The sequence below is a fragment of the Armigeres subalbatus genome, chromosome 1 (genome assembly GCF_024139115.2).
Source record: "Armigeres subalbatus isolate Guangzhou_Male chromosome 1, GZ_Asu_2, whole genome shotgun sequence".
NCBI classification, from domain to species: domain Eukaryota; kingdom Metazoa; phylum Arthropoda; class Insecta; order Diptera; family Culicidae; genus Armigeres; species Armigeres subalbatus.
This window is the reverse complement of record NC_085139.1, coordinates 165899234-165914909: the sequence shown is the minus strand read 5'-3', so window position 1 is coordinate 165914909 and position 15676 is coordinate 165899234. Positions and strand designations below refer to the sequence as shown.

Genomic DNA, 15676 nt, shown 5'->3' with positions numbered 1-15676 from the left:
GTATTATTTACAAAAATAAAAAAACGCCAAAAAATTTTAAAAAAGGTTTCAAAATAAGGTTGAAAACTTGATGAAATCGGGAAGTGATAAAATCGGGTCGAAAAGGTGATAGATTTGGGGTTAGACAAAATCGGGCCAACACTGTATTGAAAGGGTTTCCGGTCGTTTTATCAAACCCGAAGTCGGCCATCTTTAGTTCCAACATGGCGCCAAACATCGATTTCCGGCTTCTACTCATTCCGGAACTACCAATATTTTATGGAGTTTGGCAGGTACTCTGCAAAACGATCGTTACCACATCCATAAAATTATTCTAAGTGTCTTCCATTCAAAAAGACTAAGAATTTTTTCAGCTGGGTACCGCGTTAATTCGAAAATCTGTGTAGAAAAACCTCACAAAAAAAACTTGGGTGTACCCAAAAGACCTTTTTGGCCATTACCAAAACGACACGGGACTCCCGGGGGAACCTGTAAGAGCGAACATTTCACATTAGTAAGAAATGTAAGTAGGCCCTCATTGATTACTCTTAGAACCTTAGGAGTGCTCCGGAAGGATCTGTATTAACGGACATATCCGTTTGTAGACCAAAATGGGTCATACGACTGCTCTCTATTCATGTTTTCTTACGAATAAACTTCTAGTACTTCTGTGAAATACCAAATACCTTAGTGGACGCTTCTGAAATATCAGTTTCTTATAAGTCTGTAAAGCACAATAGTTGCCATTCCAAGACCCTTATAAGGTACTCCATGGGAACCGCTTGGGGTGGACATCTGGAAACGCTCTCCAGAAGCACTTCAGAAATTCATATAAATCACTAATAGAACCGTGTTAACCTTCCTAGTGCATTGGGGTCCATTTCGACCCAAGCACACCCAAAACACCGCTGTAACTTTGTAACGCAACGAGATAAAAATCTGAAAAATTCTGACTTTTCCTAACTTTCGGAAACTAAGATTCCCTGAGAAAATCAGCTTCCAGCGACATCTAGGAGAGTCGCCACAAAAAAAGTGACACATTGTGCATTGGGGTCCATTTGGATCCAAGATTTCATCTCGATCACAAAAACTCAAATTTCAACCGATTTTCGATCTTTAGGCACCAAACGAAAACTGTAGGTTCCAATAACAAGCCCACGGGATTATTCATCCAAATTGACCACTCTAGTCCCCGGGGAACCTGTGCTAAAGAGGTACTGTTTGAGCTTCTCAATTTGGCACCAAATTTTCGAGTATTGTGTTATGAAACATAAAATTGCTTGCAAATATGTGCTCTGATGATCCCAACTGTATTTGCTATATTGTATATGCCATTTCTGGGCAAATTCATCCCTCGAGCGGTCATCGGAAAGCCCTCTGGAAGATCCGGAACTTCCGTAAAATTGGCCAATTCTAAAAGTTCATACCAGAATTTCGCGTTTTTTTGATAACCATTCCTTCTGGCAAATTGTGGGGGCAATCAATAGTTAAAGCCTTCTGTGACCCCCAAATGTCCCAGAAACGGTCCTCCGGAAGATCTTCAGAAGCACTTCAGAAATTCATAAACATCACTAATAGAACCGTGTTGAGTGTAGCTTTGTTATAAGGTGAAGTCTGAGAAGAGTTCCATATAAAAACAAAGTTTCCATCGAAATACCCCAAATGCCAAATCGAATCATCCGGAATCTGAAATCTAAACTACGATAAAAATTGAACCTTATCTAGAAAGTTATGAAAGTTATATTCCATTTCAAAATTGATCGTCTTGAAGACCTTGGCCTTTTGGGAATTAATAAGCGGAAATAGGGTAACAGTTTTGTTTTTTTAAACAGCCACACAACAGGTACATACCATTATTATTATTTATTCAGACTAAGGCCGAAGTGGCCTGTGCGGTATATAAGAGTCTTCTCCATTCGGCTCGGTCCATGGCTACACGTCGCCAACCACGCAGTCTACGGAGGGTCCGCAAGTCATCTTCCACCTGATCGATCCACCTTGCCCGCTGCGCACCTCGCCTTCTTGTGCCCGTCGGATCGTTGTCGAGAACCATTTTCACCGGGTTACTGTCCGACATTCTGGCTACGTGCCCGGCCCATCGAAGTCGTCCGATTTTCGCGGTGTGAACGATGGATGGTTCTCCCAACAGCTGATGCAATTCGTGGTTCATTCGCCTGCTCCACGTACCGTCCGCCATCTGCACCCCACCATAGATGGTACGCAGCACTTTCCTTTCAAAAACTCCAAGTGCGCGTTGGTCCTCCACGAGCATCGTCCAGGTCTCGTGTCCGTAAAGGGCTACCGGTCTAATTAGCGTTTTGTAGATTGTCAGTTTGGTACGGCGGCGAACTCTATTCGATCGGAGCGTCTTGCGGAGTCCAAAGTACGTACGATTTCCAGCCACTATGCGTCTCCGAATTTCTCTGCTGGTGTCATTTTCGGCAGTCACCAGTGAGCCCAAGTACACAAATTCTTCTACCACCTCGATTTCGTCACCACCGATGCAAACTCGCGGTGGGTGGCTCACATTGTCTTCTCTTGAACCTCTGCCTATCATGTACTTCGTCTTCGACGTGTTGATGACTAGTCCGATCCGCTTAGCTTCCCTCTTCAGTCTGATGTAGGCTTCCTCCATCTTCTCAAAGTTACGTGCCATAATATCTATGTCGTCGGCGAAACCAAATAGCTGGACGGACTTATTGAAAATTGTACCACTCGTGTTAATCCCTGCTCTTCGTATTACCCTTCCAAAGCGATGTTGAATAGCAAACACGAAAGACCATCACCTTGCCGTAACCCTCTGCGGGTTTCGAAGGGACTCGAGAATGCCCCTGAAACTCGAACTACGCACATCACCCGATCCATCGTCGCTTTGATCAATCGTGTCAGTTTATCCGGAAAACCGTGTTCGTGCATTAGCTGCCATAGCTGGTCCCGATCGATTGTATCATATGCGGCTTTGAAGTCGATGAATAGATGATGTGTGGGCACGTTGTATTCGCGGCATTTCTGCAGTACTTGGCGAATGGCGAACACCTGGTCCGTGGTGGAGCGTTCGCCCATAAAACCCGCCTGGTACTGCCCCACGAACTCCCTTGCAGTTGGTGCTAGTCGACGGCATAAAATTTGGGAGAGTACCTTGTAGGCGGCGTTCAGCAATGTGATTGCGCGGTAGTTGCTACAATCCAGCTTATCGCCCTTTTTGTAGATGGGACACACGACACCTTCCATCCACTCCTGCGGCAAAACTTCCTCCTCCCAAATCTTGGTAATGACCCAGTGCAGCGCTCTAGCCAGTGTCTCACCACCGTGTTTAAATAGCTCTCCTGGTAGTTGCTCAACCCCAGGGGCTTTGTTGTTCTTCAGCCGGCCAATCTCCTCCTGGATTTCCTGGAGATCCGGAGCCGGTAGAATTATGTCCTGCGCGCGTTCTCCCAGGTCCATCACCATACCGCCATCTTCGTCTGCCACATCGCCATTCAGGTGCTCTTCGTAGTGCTGCCGCCACCTTTGGATCACCTCACGCTCGTTCGTAAGAAGGTTCCCGTTTATGTCCTTACACATATCAGGCTGTGGCACGTGGCCCTTACGTGAACGGTTTAACTTCTCATAGAACTTTCGTGTGTTATTAGCGCGGTACAGTTGCTCCGTTTCTTCACGGTCTCGATCTTCCTGCTGGCGCTTTTTCCTCCGGAAAATCGAGTTTTGTCTGTTCCGCGCCTGTTTATATCGTGCCTCGTTCGCCCTCGTGCGGTGTTGCAGCAATCTCGCCCATGCTGCATTCTTCTCCTCCACTAACTGCTCACATTCGCCGTCATACCAGTCGTTTCTCTGATCCGGGGGCACCGTGCCTAGTGCAGCGGTTGCGGTGCTACCAATGGCGGATCGAATATCTCTCCAGCCATCTTCAAGAGACGCTGCGCCTAGCTGCTCTTCCGTTGGAAGTGCCACTTCCAGCTGCTGCGCGTATTCTTGGGCTAGTCTACCGTCTTGTAGCCGCCCAATGTTAAGCCGCGGCGTCCGACTTCGACGCGTGTTGTACACCGTCGAGAGTTTTGAGCGCAGGCATACTGCAACGAGGTAGTGGTCGGATTCAATATTCGCACTGCGGTAAGTGCGGACATTCGTGATGTCGGAGAAGAATTTACCGTCGATTAGAACGTGATCGATTTGGTTTTCCGTTTCTTGGTTAGGTGATCTCCATGTGGCCTTGTGGATATTTTTGCGGGGAAAGAAGGTGCTTCGGACTACCATTCCGCGGGAGGCTGCGAAGTTTATGCATCGTTGGCCGTTGTCATTCGATACGGTGTGCAGACTATCCGGTCCGATGACCGGTCTATACATTTCCTCCCTTCCTACCTGTGCGTTCATGTCACCGATGACGATTTTAACGTCCCGCAGTGGGCATCCATCGTATGTCTGCTCCAGCTGTGCGTAGAACGCTTCTTTCTCGTCGTCGGGTCTCCCTTCGTGTGGGCAGTGCACGTTGATGATGCTATAGTTGAAGAAACGGCCTTTAATCCTCAGCTTGCACATCCTTGCGTTGATTGGCTGCCACCCAATCACGCGTTGGCGCATCTTACCCAGCACTATGAAGCCGGTTCCCAGCTCGTTGGTGGTGCCACAGCTTTGGTAGAAGGTAGCCGCTCGATGCCCGCTTTTCCACACTTTCTGTCCTGTCCAGCAAATCTCCTGAAGCGCCACGACGTCGAAGTTGCGGGGATGTAATTCATCGTAGATCATCCTGTCGCAACCTGCGAAACCTAGCGACTTGCAATTCCATGTTCCAAGCTTCCAATCGTGATCCTGTGTGATCCGATTATATCGAGTCGCATTATCTCTTATATTGTTCGTAATGATTGGTTTTCTAGGCGGCTTATTGGGCCTGCGCAAACCTCCTGTCTCGTCGGAGGGCCGTCGTGTCAGGGCTGTTTAGTGTCCCACCTAACACCAGGACTTGGGCTTGTGCGCTTTGAGCGGCACACGGTCGCTTTGGTGGGGCCTACTTGCGGATACATGCAGCTTTTTATAGAGGTTTAACAGGGCCCACTGTCAAACCCCACCACATCCTAGGCAAGCCCCACAACTCGCAGATGGCCTGGGGAGGGATCGTCAAGCCCTTGGACATAGTCCCTGCTGCCCGCCCAAGGTACATACCAGCAACACGCTTATAGTTATCAGGTTCTTCATGAAAGTCTCTTTCTTTTGATATAAAAACATTAAATTTAGCTCTAAGAAATCAAGAGATAGTTGATTTCTATACTTTCATTGAATAAATACCACACATATAACCCGATTGTACCATAAGAGCAGTAGGTGCAAATTAAAACAAATACATCTGGATGATGAAGGGACATAACAGCTTTCGATTGAAACCTGTTGATCAAAAATTCATGAAGACTAAGTATATCAAATCTGTCTATGAAAATATTTTGCCTTCTTATAATCATTCCTAAGAAGATTCCCGATTCTATTCCCAATAAACATGTCATACTATAGTACATGGAGTAAAACTCATAAAACTTAGCGGTTCAATTCCATATAAAAATGTGATGGCCTCCAGTCAACACAAAATCGTATATGATGCAACATAGGATGCTAAAGTGGAGGCGATATACGTTTATACTGTATGGGGAAGTACAAAAGATATTTTAGTTACTAGATAAAGATTGTCGCTTCGGTTCCTTTTGTTCTGCTGTCCGAAACATGTGTGGTACATACCTGTCAAATCGTATGGATTTTCCTTCTTGTAGCTCCTTTATCCTCGCCAGCAAAAGATGTTCCGGACAGCGACGACAGCGACAATCTTTATTTAGTAACTAAAATATCTTTTGGAAGTACCTATCTTATGTGATATCATATACGATCTTGTGTTGACTGGGCAAGTTTCAATAACATCTACAACTTCAAACTTAAATAGCGCTGATCTTCGGCACCTTGTCGTAAAATTCGCAGTTACGATAGATTCATCAATACATGGCGGCTCACATTTTCAAATGTACAAATATTTGCAAGATTTAGATCCTAGACCCTAGACTCAACACATTGATATAGAGCGACGTATCCAAAAAAAATACCAGATCTAGCCCTTATCTTTCATTTTTGATGACACGAATAAAAAGATGTCTTCTGATCCAAAATGGCAAATAAAGACATAACCTTTTCTTCCCACATGATTCCGAGAAAACAAAATTCATTACTGTGGTTGTTGTTATATTTCTGCGGGATGCATACATCAGACGAAGGAAATTCGTGTAAAATGATATAAATAATATCTCCGAGCGATCCCTTTAATCTAGGCATGGTTCTTTGACGAAAAACAAAGAACACTATCTCGAAACGGCGACGACGACGACGCGACCATTTGCGATTGTTTAGCGTATGTCTACGCCCCCTCATACCAAACAGGGCGGCAGAGATATGGCACTCCGACTACGTGGAAAATGCGTGGGTGATGAAGCATATCACAAAAACAAGTGGAAAGGCTTAATGAAATGGAAGATTCTTTTGTCATTCGATATCTGCCACATTTCGCGATTTCTTACACATGAGGAAAGCCTGGAGTTGGCATCCTGGTACCGTCGTACATTTTCCGGTCGCCACGGCCTGTTCGGTGCGGTTTGTGTGAATGCGGGCTGGTAGTCCTGACGTGGCAAAATAGTAGTGGGTGAGAAGCTGGCGAGCAATTAGGAGAGAACATCGTAAAATCCTTTCATTTGCTCCCTACTGAACGGTCGGGATATGATACACTGCCGCTTTATGGATCAAAAGATAGTTGGGAATTTCACGACACGACCAGGGATATGATGGTTAGCAGTACGGATATGAGCTGATGAAGCTGGACAGGAAGGCCAATTGTCCAACGGCGAATGGTCCCGAAAAGGATGATCCAAGATACGTAATTATTTCCTGTACATTGACGTTTATTGCGGTTGATGCGATAATGAACCCAGCCCGGAATAGCCACCGGGAAAGTTTGGTTAATCGGGAGCTAAAATATGTGGCCTCTGTTATTCGTGGCAGTGTCAGCTTTTGTGTTGCTGGTTGATTCAACGGGATATGAGTTAGTGCCCGTACGGAAGTCTATAGTTTATGATCCATAAACTGCTTTGACTAATAGAGTGATGGAATTTTTCCTTTGTTCATTATGTAGGAGCAAATTACAAAACAAGACTTCGCCTCAATTGCTTTTCCCTAAGCTAAATTAACGGATGTATGCTTGTACGAACCTTTCAAGGGGTAAGTCACTGTCCCCAAATATTAGAATGCTTCCTACTAATTAACATTGCAATTCACTGAGCGAATGTACTTTCCTTAAAATATGACTTATTCAGTGATAGTGAAAAAAGTAATATCTACAAACGTCGGTTAAACGTGTGGGACTACCTTGCATGCATTAAGATGCCCAGCTATAAAGCAAGAAGTATTGAAGTTAGATTGGGTTGGACGTTTTCTTGACTTTCCTAGGCTCTATATGCACAAAATAATTGTGTTAGTCTAATGGTATATGAATACAAAAATGGCGAGGCGAGGCGGCATTGTTTCAATGGGGGGGTCTGATTTCAAAAAGAAGAAGTAGAAGTTTTTCAATCATATCCAATTTACATACGTTCACTTAGAATTCCGTGCATATCATGACGATGAGTCGATGAATATCGTAACAGATGATTATATGTCTGTCCTTAATTTTTTTCAGGCTGGTATAAGACGTCACAAAACTTTATGAATTCTTCAACCATTTTAATGGCCACTGTGATAATATCGCTTCAGTTGTACGGGTCACACTTCCTGATTCCGCCAAAGTGAAATAAAATTCCACGGCGAGAACAATGAAAGGAAATTAAAATCTGAGCCTGGTTGGATGTTTGATTCTGGCAGTTTGCCCTTCTCAAGTCGGTGAATTGGAAGCCACAGAAGGCGGCGCACATAAGAAGGGCAGACAAAATGCCTCACCACAATCTGAGGATGTGATTTTTATTGTGACACCATTTAATGCCCATCCAGCCAGTGTTGGCTTTTGTGTCGTCCCCGTCGCCATCATTGTCCCTTTCAAGCTTTTACTTTTTATGGGCATCAAACTTACAGGCTATACAGTTCTACTTCCGAAGTGGGTTGACTTAGTTTTATTTTTCATCTGGACATCACCGGATATGTTGGTACCGTCGTTCGGGGTGACATTGGGCCTAGGCGGTAAGATTGGCCCAAAAAGGAAAAATGTTTCCACTCCTAATATCTCAGAAAGTGTCATGAATTTTGATGAAAACTTCAAACGGTTTGAAATTATATTAAAACTCACGTCTAGGAAATCACAAAACAAGTTCCAAATACTAATTGAGCTCGTACCATAATGCTTGGAACTTGAATGTAAAACTATTGATTGAAAGAACCAGTAATAAAATAGTGTCAATGATGCCCCACAAATCTATTCATACCTAACATCTGCTGTTGTTTTATTGAATTTTATGGATATTTAATATAGCGGTTCTGGTTTTTCGTAGCAACGAGCAATGTACGCTAAAACGGGTGAGATTGGGCCAAGCCTTTGGTTGATTTGCCTTACATAGTTGGTAAGAGCTGTAATGCAGGCAATTATTTTTGATGAACGATTGAATCGTGGCATCGTCACCGCTGAATTTTATTTTATTTGACCAAATGTCACCCCCTGTGAGGGGTGAGAATGGGCCAATTTTGAACAACATATAACTTTGAAGAATTTCCTTCGTTTATTATTTTTCCTCCACACAGTGGTAAATTCATTATTCAAGCTTGTTATTATTATTATTCATTCAGACTAAGGCCGAAGTGGCCTGTGCGGTATATAAGAGTCTTCTCCATTCGGCTCGGTCCATGGTTACACGTCGCCAACCACGCAGTCTACAGAGGGTCCGCAAGTCATCTTCCACCTGATCGATCTACATTGCCCGCTGCTCACCTCACCTTCCTTTTCCCGTCGGATCGTTGTCGAGAACCATTTTCACCGAATTGTTGTCCGACATTCTGGCTACGTGCCCGGCCCACCGCAGTCGTCCGATTTTCGCGGTGTGAACGATGGATGGTTCTCCCAACAGCTGATGCAACTCGTGTCCTTCACGAAAGACCATCACCTTGCCGTAACCCTCTGGGTTTCGAAGGGACTCGAGAATGCCCCTGAAACTCGAACTACGCACATCACCCGATCCATCGTCGCTTTGATCAACCGTGTCAGTTTATCCGGAAATCCGTTTTCGTGCATTAGCTGCCATAGCTGGTCCCCATCGATTGTATCATATTTTTGATACGAAGTCAATGAATAGATGATGTATTGGCACGTTGTATTCGCGGCATTTCTGCAGTACTTGGCGAATGGCGAACACCTGGTCCGTGGTGGAGCGTTCGCCCATAAAACCCGCCTGGTACTGCCCCACGAACTCCCTCGCAATTGGTGCTAGTCGACGGCATCAAATTTGGGATAGTACCTTGTAGGCGGCGTTCAGCAATGTGATTGCGCGGTAGTTGCTACAATCCAGCTTATCGCCCTTTTTGTAGATGGGACACACGACACCTTCCATCCAACCCTGCGGCAAAACTTCCTCCTCCCAAATCCTGGTAATGACCCAGTGCAGCGCTCTAGCCAGTGCCTCATCACCGTGTTTAAATAGCTCTCCTGGTAGTTGGTCAACCCCAGGGGCTTTGTTATTCTTTAGTCGGCCAATCTCCTCCTGGATTTCTTGGAGATCCGGAGCCGGTAGAATTATGTCCTGCGCGCGTTCCCCCCCGTCCATCACCATACCGCCATCTTCGTTGCCACATCGCCATTCAGGTGCTCTTCGTAGTGCTGCCGCCACCTTTGGATCACCTCACGCTCGTTCGTAAGAAGGTTCCGGTTTATGTCCTTACACATATCAGGCTGTGGCACGTGGCCCTTACGTGAACGGTTCAACTTCTCATAGAACTTTCGTGTGTTATTAGCGCGGTACAGTTGCTCCGTCTCTTCACGGTCTCGATCTTCCTGCAGACGCTTTTTTCTCCGGAAAATCGAGTTTGTCTGTTCCGCGCCTGTTTATATCGTGCCTCGTTCGCCCTCGTGCGGTGTTGCAGCAGTCTCGCCCATGCTGCATTCTTCTCTTCTACTAACTGCTCACATTCGCCGTCATACCAGTCGTTTCTCTGATCCGGGGGCACCGTGCCAAGTGCAGCGGTTGCGGTGCTACCAATGGCGGATCGAATATCTCTCCAGTCATCTTCAAGAGACGCTGCGCCTAGTTGCTCTTCCGTTGGGAGTGCCACTTCTAGCTGCTGTGCGTATTCTTGGGCTAGTCTACCGTCTTGTAGCCGCCCAATGTTAAGCCGCGGCGTCCGACTTCGACACGTGTTGTACACCGTCGAGAGTTTTGAGCGCAGGCATACTGCAACGAGGTAGTGGTCGGATTCAATATTCGCACTGCGGTAAGTGCGGACGTTCGTGATGTCGGAGAAGAATTTACCGTCGATTAGAACGTGGTCGATTTGGTTTTCCGTTTCTTGGTTAGGTGATCTCCATGTGGCCTTGTGGATATTTTTGCGGGGAAAGAAAGTGCTTCGGACTACCATTCCGCGGGAGGCTGCGAAGTTTATGCATCGTTGGCCGTTGTCATTCGATACGGTGTGCAGACTATCCGGTCCGATGATTTTTGACGTCCCTCAGTGGGCATCCATCGTATGTCTGCTTCAGCTGTGCGTAGAACGCTTCTTTCTCGTCGTCAGGTCTCCCTTCGTGTGGACGTTGATGATGCTATAGTTGAAGAAACGGCCTTTAATCCTCAGCTTGCACATCCTTGCGTTGATTGGCTGCCACCCAATAACGCGTTGGCGAATCTTACCCAGCACTATGAAGCCGGTTCCCAGCTCGTTGGTGGTGCCACAGCTTTGCTAGAAGGTAGCCGCTCGATGCCCGCTTTTCCACACTTTCTGTCCTGTCCATCAAATCTCCTGCAGCGCCACGACGTCGAAGTTCCGGGGATGTAATTCATCGTAGATCATCCTGTCGCAACCTGCGAAACCTAGCGACTTGCAATTCCATGCTTCCAAGCTTCCAATCGTGATCCTGTATTCGTCGCCTAGGTCTTTGCCGATTATATCGAGTCGCATTATCTCTTATATTGTTCGTAATGATTGGTTTTCCAGGCGGCTTATTGGGCCTGCACAAAACTCCTGTCTCGTCGGAGGGCCGTCGTGTCAGGGCTGTTTAGCATCCCACCTAACACCAGGACTTGGGCTTGTGCGCTTTGAGCGGCACACGGTCGCTTTGGTGGGGCCTACTTACGGATACATGCAGCTTTTCTATAGAGGTTTAACAGGGCGTACCAAACTAACTATCTACAAAACGCTTATTAGACCGGTAGTTCTGTACGGACACGGGACCTGGACGATGTACGTGGAGGACCAACGCGCACTGGGAGTTTTCGAAAGGAAAGTGCTGCGTACCATCTATGGTGGGTGCAGATGGTGGACGGTACGTGGAGGAGGCGAATGAACCACGAGTTGCATCAGCTGTTGGGAGAACCATCCATCGTTTACACCGCAAAAATTGGAAGACTGCGGTGGGCTGGGCACGTCGGACAGTAATCCGGTGAAAATGGTTCTCGACAACGATCCGACGGAAATAACTGGGCCTTTTTTATATTGTGGGTGTGTGGACTCCATTTAATATTTCCAGTAACGGCCAACAGGAGTTTCGAGGCCATGGACGAAATTGGGCAACTGCCCGGTCATCGACAACCCGGCGTACAGAAGTGAGCCACTAAAGTACAAGAAACTCCCGGCGCCGTCTTGCTATCAGGTCCAAACTACCACGTGCCCTCAATTGGGAAATCAGGCCGTTCTTGCTATTGTGTGGCCAATCCGGCTCGAGAGCCGTCAGGTCGGCCAGCCCGCTTCATCGGCCGGTCAGTCCGCTTCGAGAGCATTCCGTCTGGCGAACCCACTCCGAGACCCAATCGCGGCCAGCCCGCTCCATTGTCCAGTCAATTCGCCTCGAGAGCAGTCGGTCAGGCCAACCCGCTTCGACACCTGATCATGGCCAATCCGCTTCATCATTCGACTAATGTGCTAGGAAACCCACCGACCAATCCGGAGAATCCATCCGTGGCCAACTCATTTCGTTGGCAATTCGCCATTGATCGCATAACGGTTTAATGGTTAATGGTTAAACTAAAAGCAAAAGGAAGTTCACGTGGAATTTTCGGACGAATTCACTATAGCTTTTTTAGAGGATTTACCGAAGAAATCTCTGGAAGAATGTTAATGGCGTAATTTTTTTAATTATCCTAGAAAGAATTCCTGAAATGGAAAGATTTTCTGAAGGATTTTCAGAAAAAATATCGACGAAAACCATGAAGGTATTTCAGAATGAATTCCCTAAGGGCTCTTTCTAAAATTACGTTACGCTAAATTTGGTGATTTTCGACCCCCACCCTTCCCCTCGTAACACTTTCTGTATGAGAGGTTTAATTTTTTTATATGGATCGTAACACTCAGCTTGACCCCCCCTCCTTCTGTAGCCAGCATTGATCAGCATATTAGTTCTAGTTTCTGGAGAAAATCAATCTGAGGTTTTGCATGGGGACATTATACTAGAAGAGTTTCCGCGTCCGGTTTCATCAAAATCGGACCATTCTACTCAAAGTTATGCTGATTTGAATTTCGACAAAATTTTGCCTATCTCAACCTTTTTGTCTAACCACTGTATATATTAAAATTTCAAGAAAAATGTTCGATTTGGTGGGTCACGTGTCCTATCTTGACTCAGTTTAACTCCAATAGTGGATATGTAAGATCCTTTTCTTTTCTTTAAGTGATGAACTTTGTCAAACTTAAAAATCACTCTAATAAAGTCCAAAAAAAAAAGATCCGTAGTAAGGTGAACCACACTTATATGAAAAAAATCAAAATCATTTTTTCGAGACGTATTTCGAGACGTTTTCTGCTCCCAGAAGCTACTGTAAAAATTTCAGCCAGATCCGTCAAGTCTAAGTGGATGCTCAACGAGCATGAAGTTTATATGGGAAAAATCGACTAAATATATGGAAAAATGCATACTTTCCACTTTTTTATCTCTAGGTGGCGCTGTAGTCATTCAATCTCGCTTATTAGTGACATTTACTATCTTTACATTACTACGAAGAGGCTTCCGGAAACCACGAGTTATTTTGTCAAAAAACAAAAAAGTTAATATAATTTGTTACAACACACATTTTTTACGATTTGATTTTCACTCATTTACTTTTTTTCTATTTTTCCAGGTTGATCTTCGGCATATCGATGAGGTCAACGATACGAACGTAGTAGAAGTAGGAGTAGATTTATCGGAGTTCTATACATCAGTCGAATGGGATATTCTAGAAGTTCCTGCCGTCAGGTGAGTCACAATAGAAATTACGAGTGGATGACATACATTTGAAATAATGTTGAAACAAATAGAGCTATGACAGACACATAGGGTGAACGACGTTGCTTGTCAGTGTTTAAAAATCTTTATCTTTGTTTGATAGTCCCTATTAAAGTTGTCCTAAAGTAAAATTATGCAAGTTTGCCTAAATGCGGTTGGAATTTTCAAGGGTTTGCTTAAATAATGATTATACTGTGCAGAATTTAGGGAAAATGTGATAAAAAAATCAACCCCCATGAACCAATAACTCAATTTAAAGTAAATCGCACTGGAAGCATGTTAAATAAATTGAAGATGCTCTCCCTGTAATTATTTTACTTTTTTTTTTTTAATTTCAGATATGTTCAAAAAACATTGAGAGTAATCCAGGAAGTACTAAAACCATAGCCAAAGATTAATCTCATAGTCAAGCTACAAATAACACTCTTCCATTATTCGCACGTATTTTTATAAGGACTGTATCGAAAATAAGTTATCCAAATCATTTTATTCGAATAAAATCGGATGAATTTTAAAAATTTATTAAAATTTGTCTAGCAACATATGTTAATTCTGTTTGATAAGTTTTATGAAAAAATATGATACTAAATAAATATTGCACTATTCCCACATTTATTCGAGCATTTTTCTTCCTGGTCACAAATCGGCATAAAATTGCCTCGTTTTATAACATGATTACTTTCTGGTCCAAATTTCGGTGCCTTGATTTTGATTTTCTTCCTTTTCCGACAGGTTAGCGAACTTACCTTTGGGGGTGGATAGCGAAACGTTTGGTCAAATTATCCATCTCGAGCCCTTCTTACGGTGCCATGTGTCCAAAACTCGAATTTCAATATCACTTTCAATTTGAGATACATCGGAAGCAACAAATTTTCAACAAACAAACAAATTCTGATTTGAAACTTAACATATGAATACATCGATTGCAGGGTTAAATCAAACCAATACCTTCATGAGCTTCTGAGTAGAAACACTTTGAAAGTGGATAACTTATTTTCGATGCATTCCTTATGTACCACAAATTACAAAAAAAGAAATTAAATTTTACGCCTGTTTGAGCAAGACATGTGTTGATGGCCTACTCCAAATGGCTTTTCCTTATCTGAAGGCTTCATTAAGCAAACGCAGATGAAGTTATTAGAAATAGAATGAACTGAAATTATTTAATACGTGCGAAAACGGAAGAGTTTGAATTTCCCACCAGAAAATAATCCGAGCAATAATCTTCACAGCAATCATGCCACGAAAACTTTTTCAATTTCTGTATGAATCTGTACACTAGGGAAGTTTTGTTCTATAGAACCAAATCCGCAAAGCAGACATTCTTCAGGATTAGCTTAAAATACTGTTTATATAAGAAACATTAAGCAACATTAACAGATGTTTAAATATTCCAATCACAATAGCAATTCAAAAACAATTCACTTGCTCTGGGCATATAATAGCATATTCATGTTTGCAAAGAAACGGTCACAACCCGAACGAAACAAAAAAAAATAAACGAGTGTCAAGGGAAGTAGCACAAACATTCAACAAATTGCTAACACAATTCGTCATTCGATAAACCGGTTCAAATTATTTAAATTGAATTCCATCAAATTTTCCACTCGTACCCATCCTGGTGACCTTGTGCCTGAACAAACAACTGCCGTATGAAAAAGCTTTTTTTTATTTGCGTTTTCCTCTCCATTTTCATGCTTACAAATTCTGTCAACGCGTTGAATCCACACCCGAAACCCGAACACTCGCTGGTCCACCGATGGGTCGGATGGAACGTGCCATACATCATCAACGACCAAACACCTTCGTTCGGTTCGGCATCGTCTGTGGTCATATTTTTTTTTGTTCCTGCGAGGATTCATCGCGTGGCTATCATCATTGTCGCCCGCCATCCTAAAACCGGCGAAATGGCCCACTGGCCGGTGTTTCCTAATCGAACCGACGCGAACCGAATCGACAACCAGAAATGAAAAATTCTACACATGTTGTGATGAACCGTATCTCGATATCACCTTCAACATAACGATGCGCCGCAAAACGTTATTTTATACCGTTAATTTAATAATTCCCTGCATGGGCATCAGCTTCCTAACGATATTGGTTTTCTACCTGCCGTCGGACAGTGGCGAGAAGGTGAGTTCATTCCGTTTATAAATGTTTTGTGATTGCTTCGAGGTGGTTTCATCGTATTTTAGCGGTTAGCTTTTAGGTCCAATGCGGCATTTAAAATCAATATAGGGAATCAACAGGTATTCTTGGCAGGCTATTGCGCTGCGCCACATCCCTACAAAA

At 44.2% G+C, this 15676-nt stretch overlaps 1 protein-coding gene across 1 annotated transcript in view; it reads left to right on the top strand.

Annotated features, from left to right (window-relative positions):
• The window catches only part of LOC134205491 (acetylcholine receptor subunit alpha-like), a 710869-nt gene that overhangs the window by 594728 nt on the left and 100465 nt on the right, over window positions 1-15676 (top strand). Inside the window, exons 5-6 of the mRNA XM_062680771.1 lie at window positions 13239-13354; window positions 15349-15517. Coding sequence (XP_062536755.1) covers window positions 13239-13354; window positions 15349-15517 — 285 coding nt within the window. The remainder of the gene's footprint in view (window positions 1-13238; window positions 13355-15348; window positions 15518-15676) is intronic.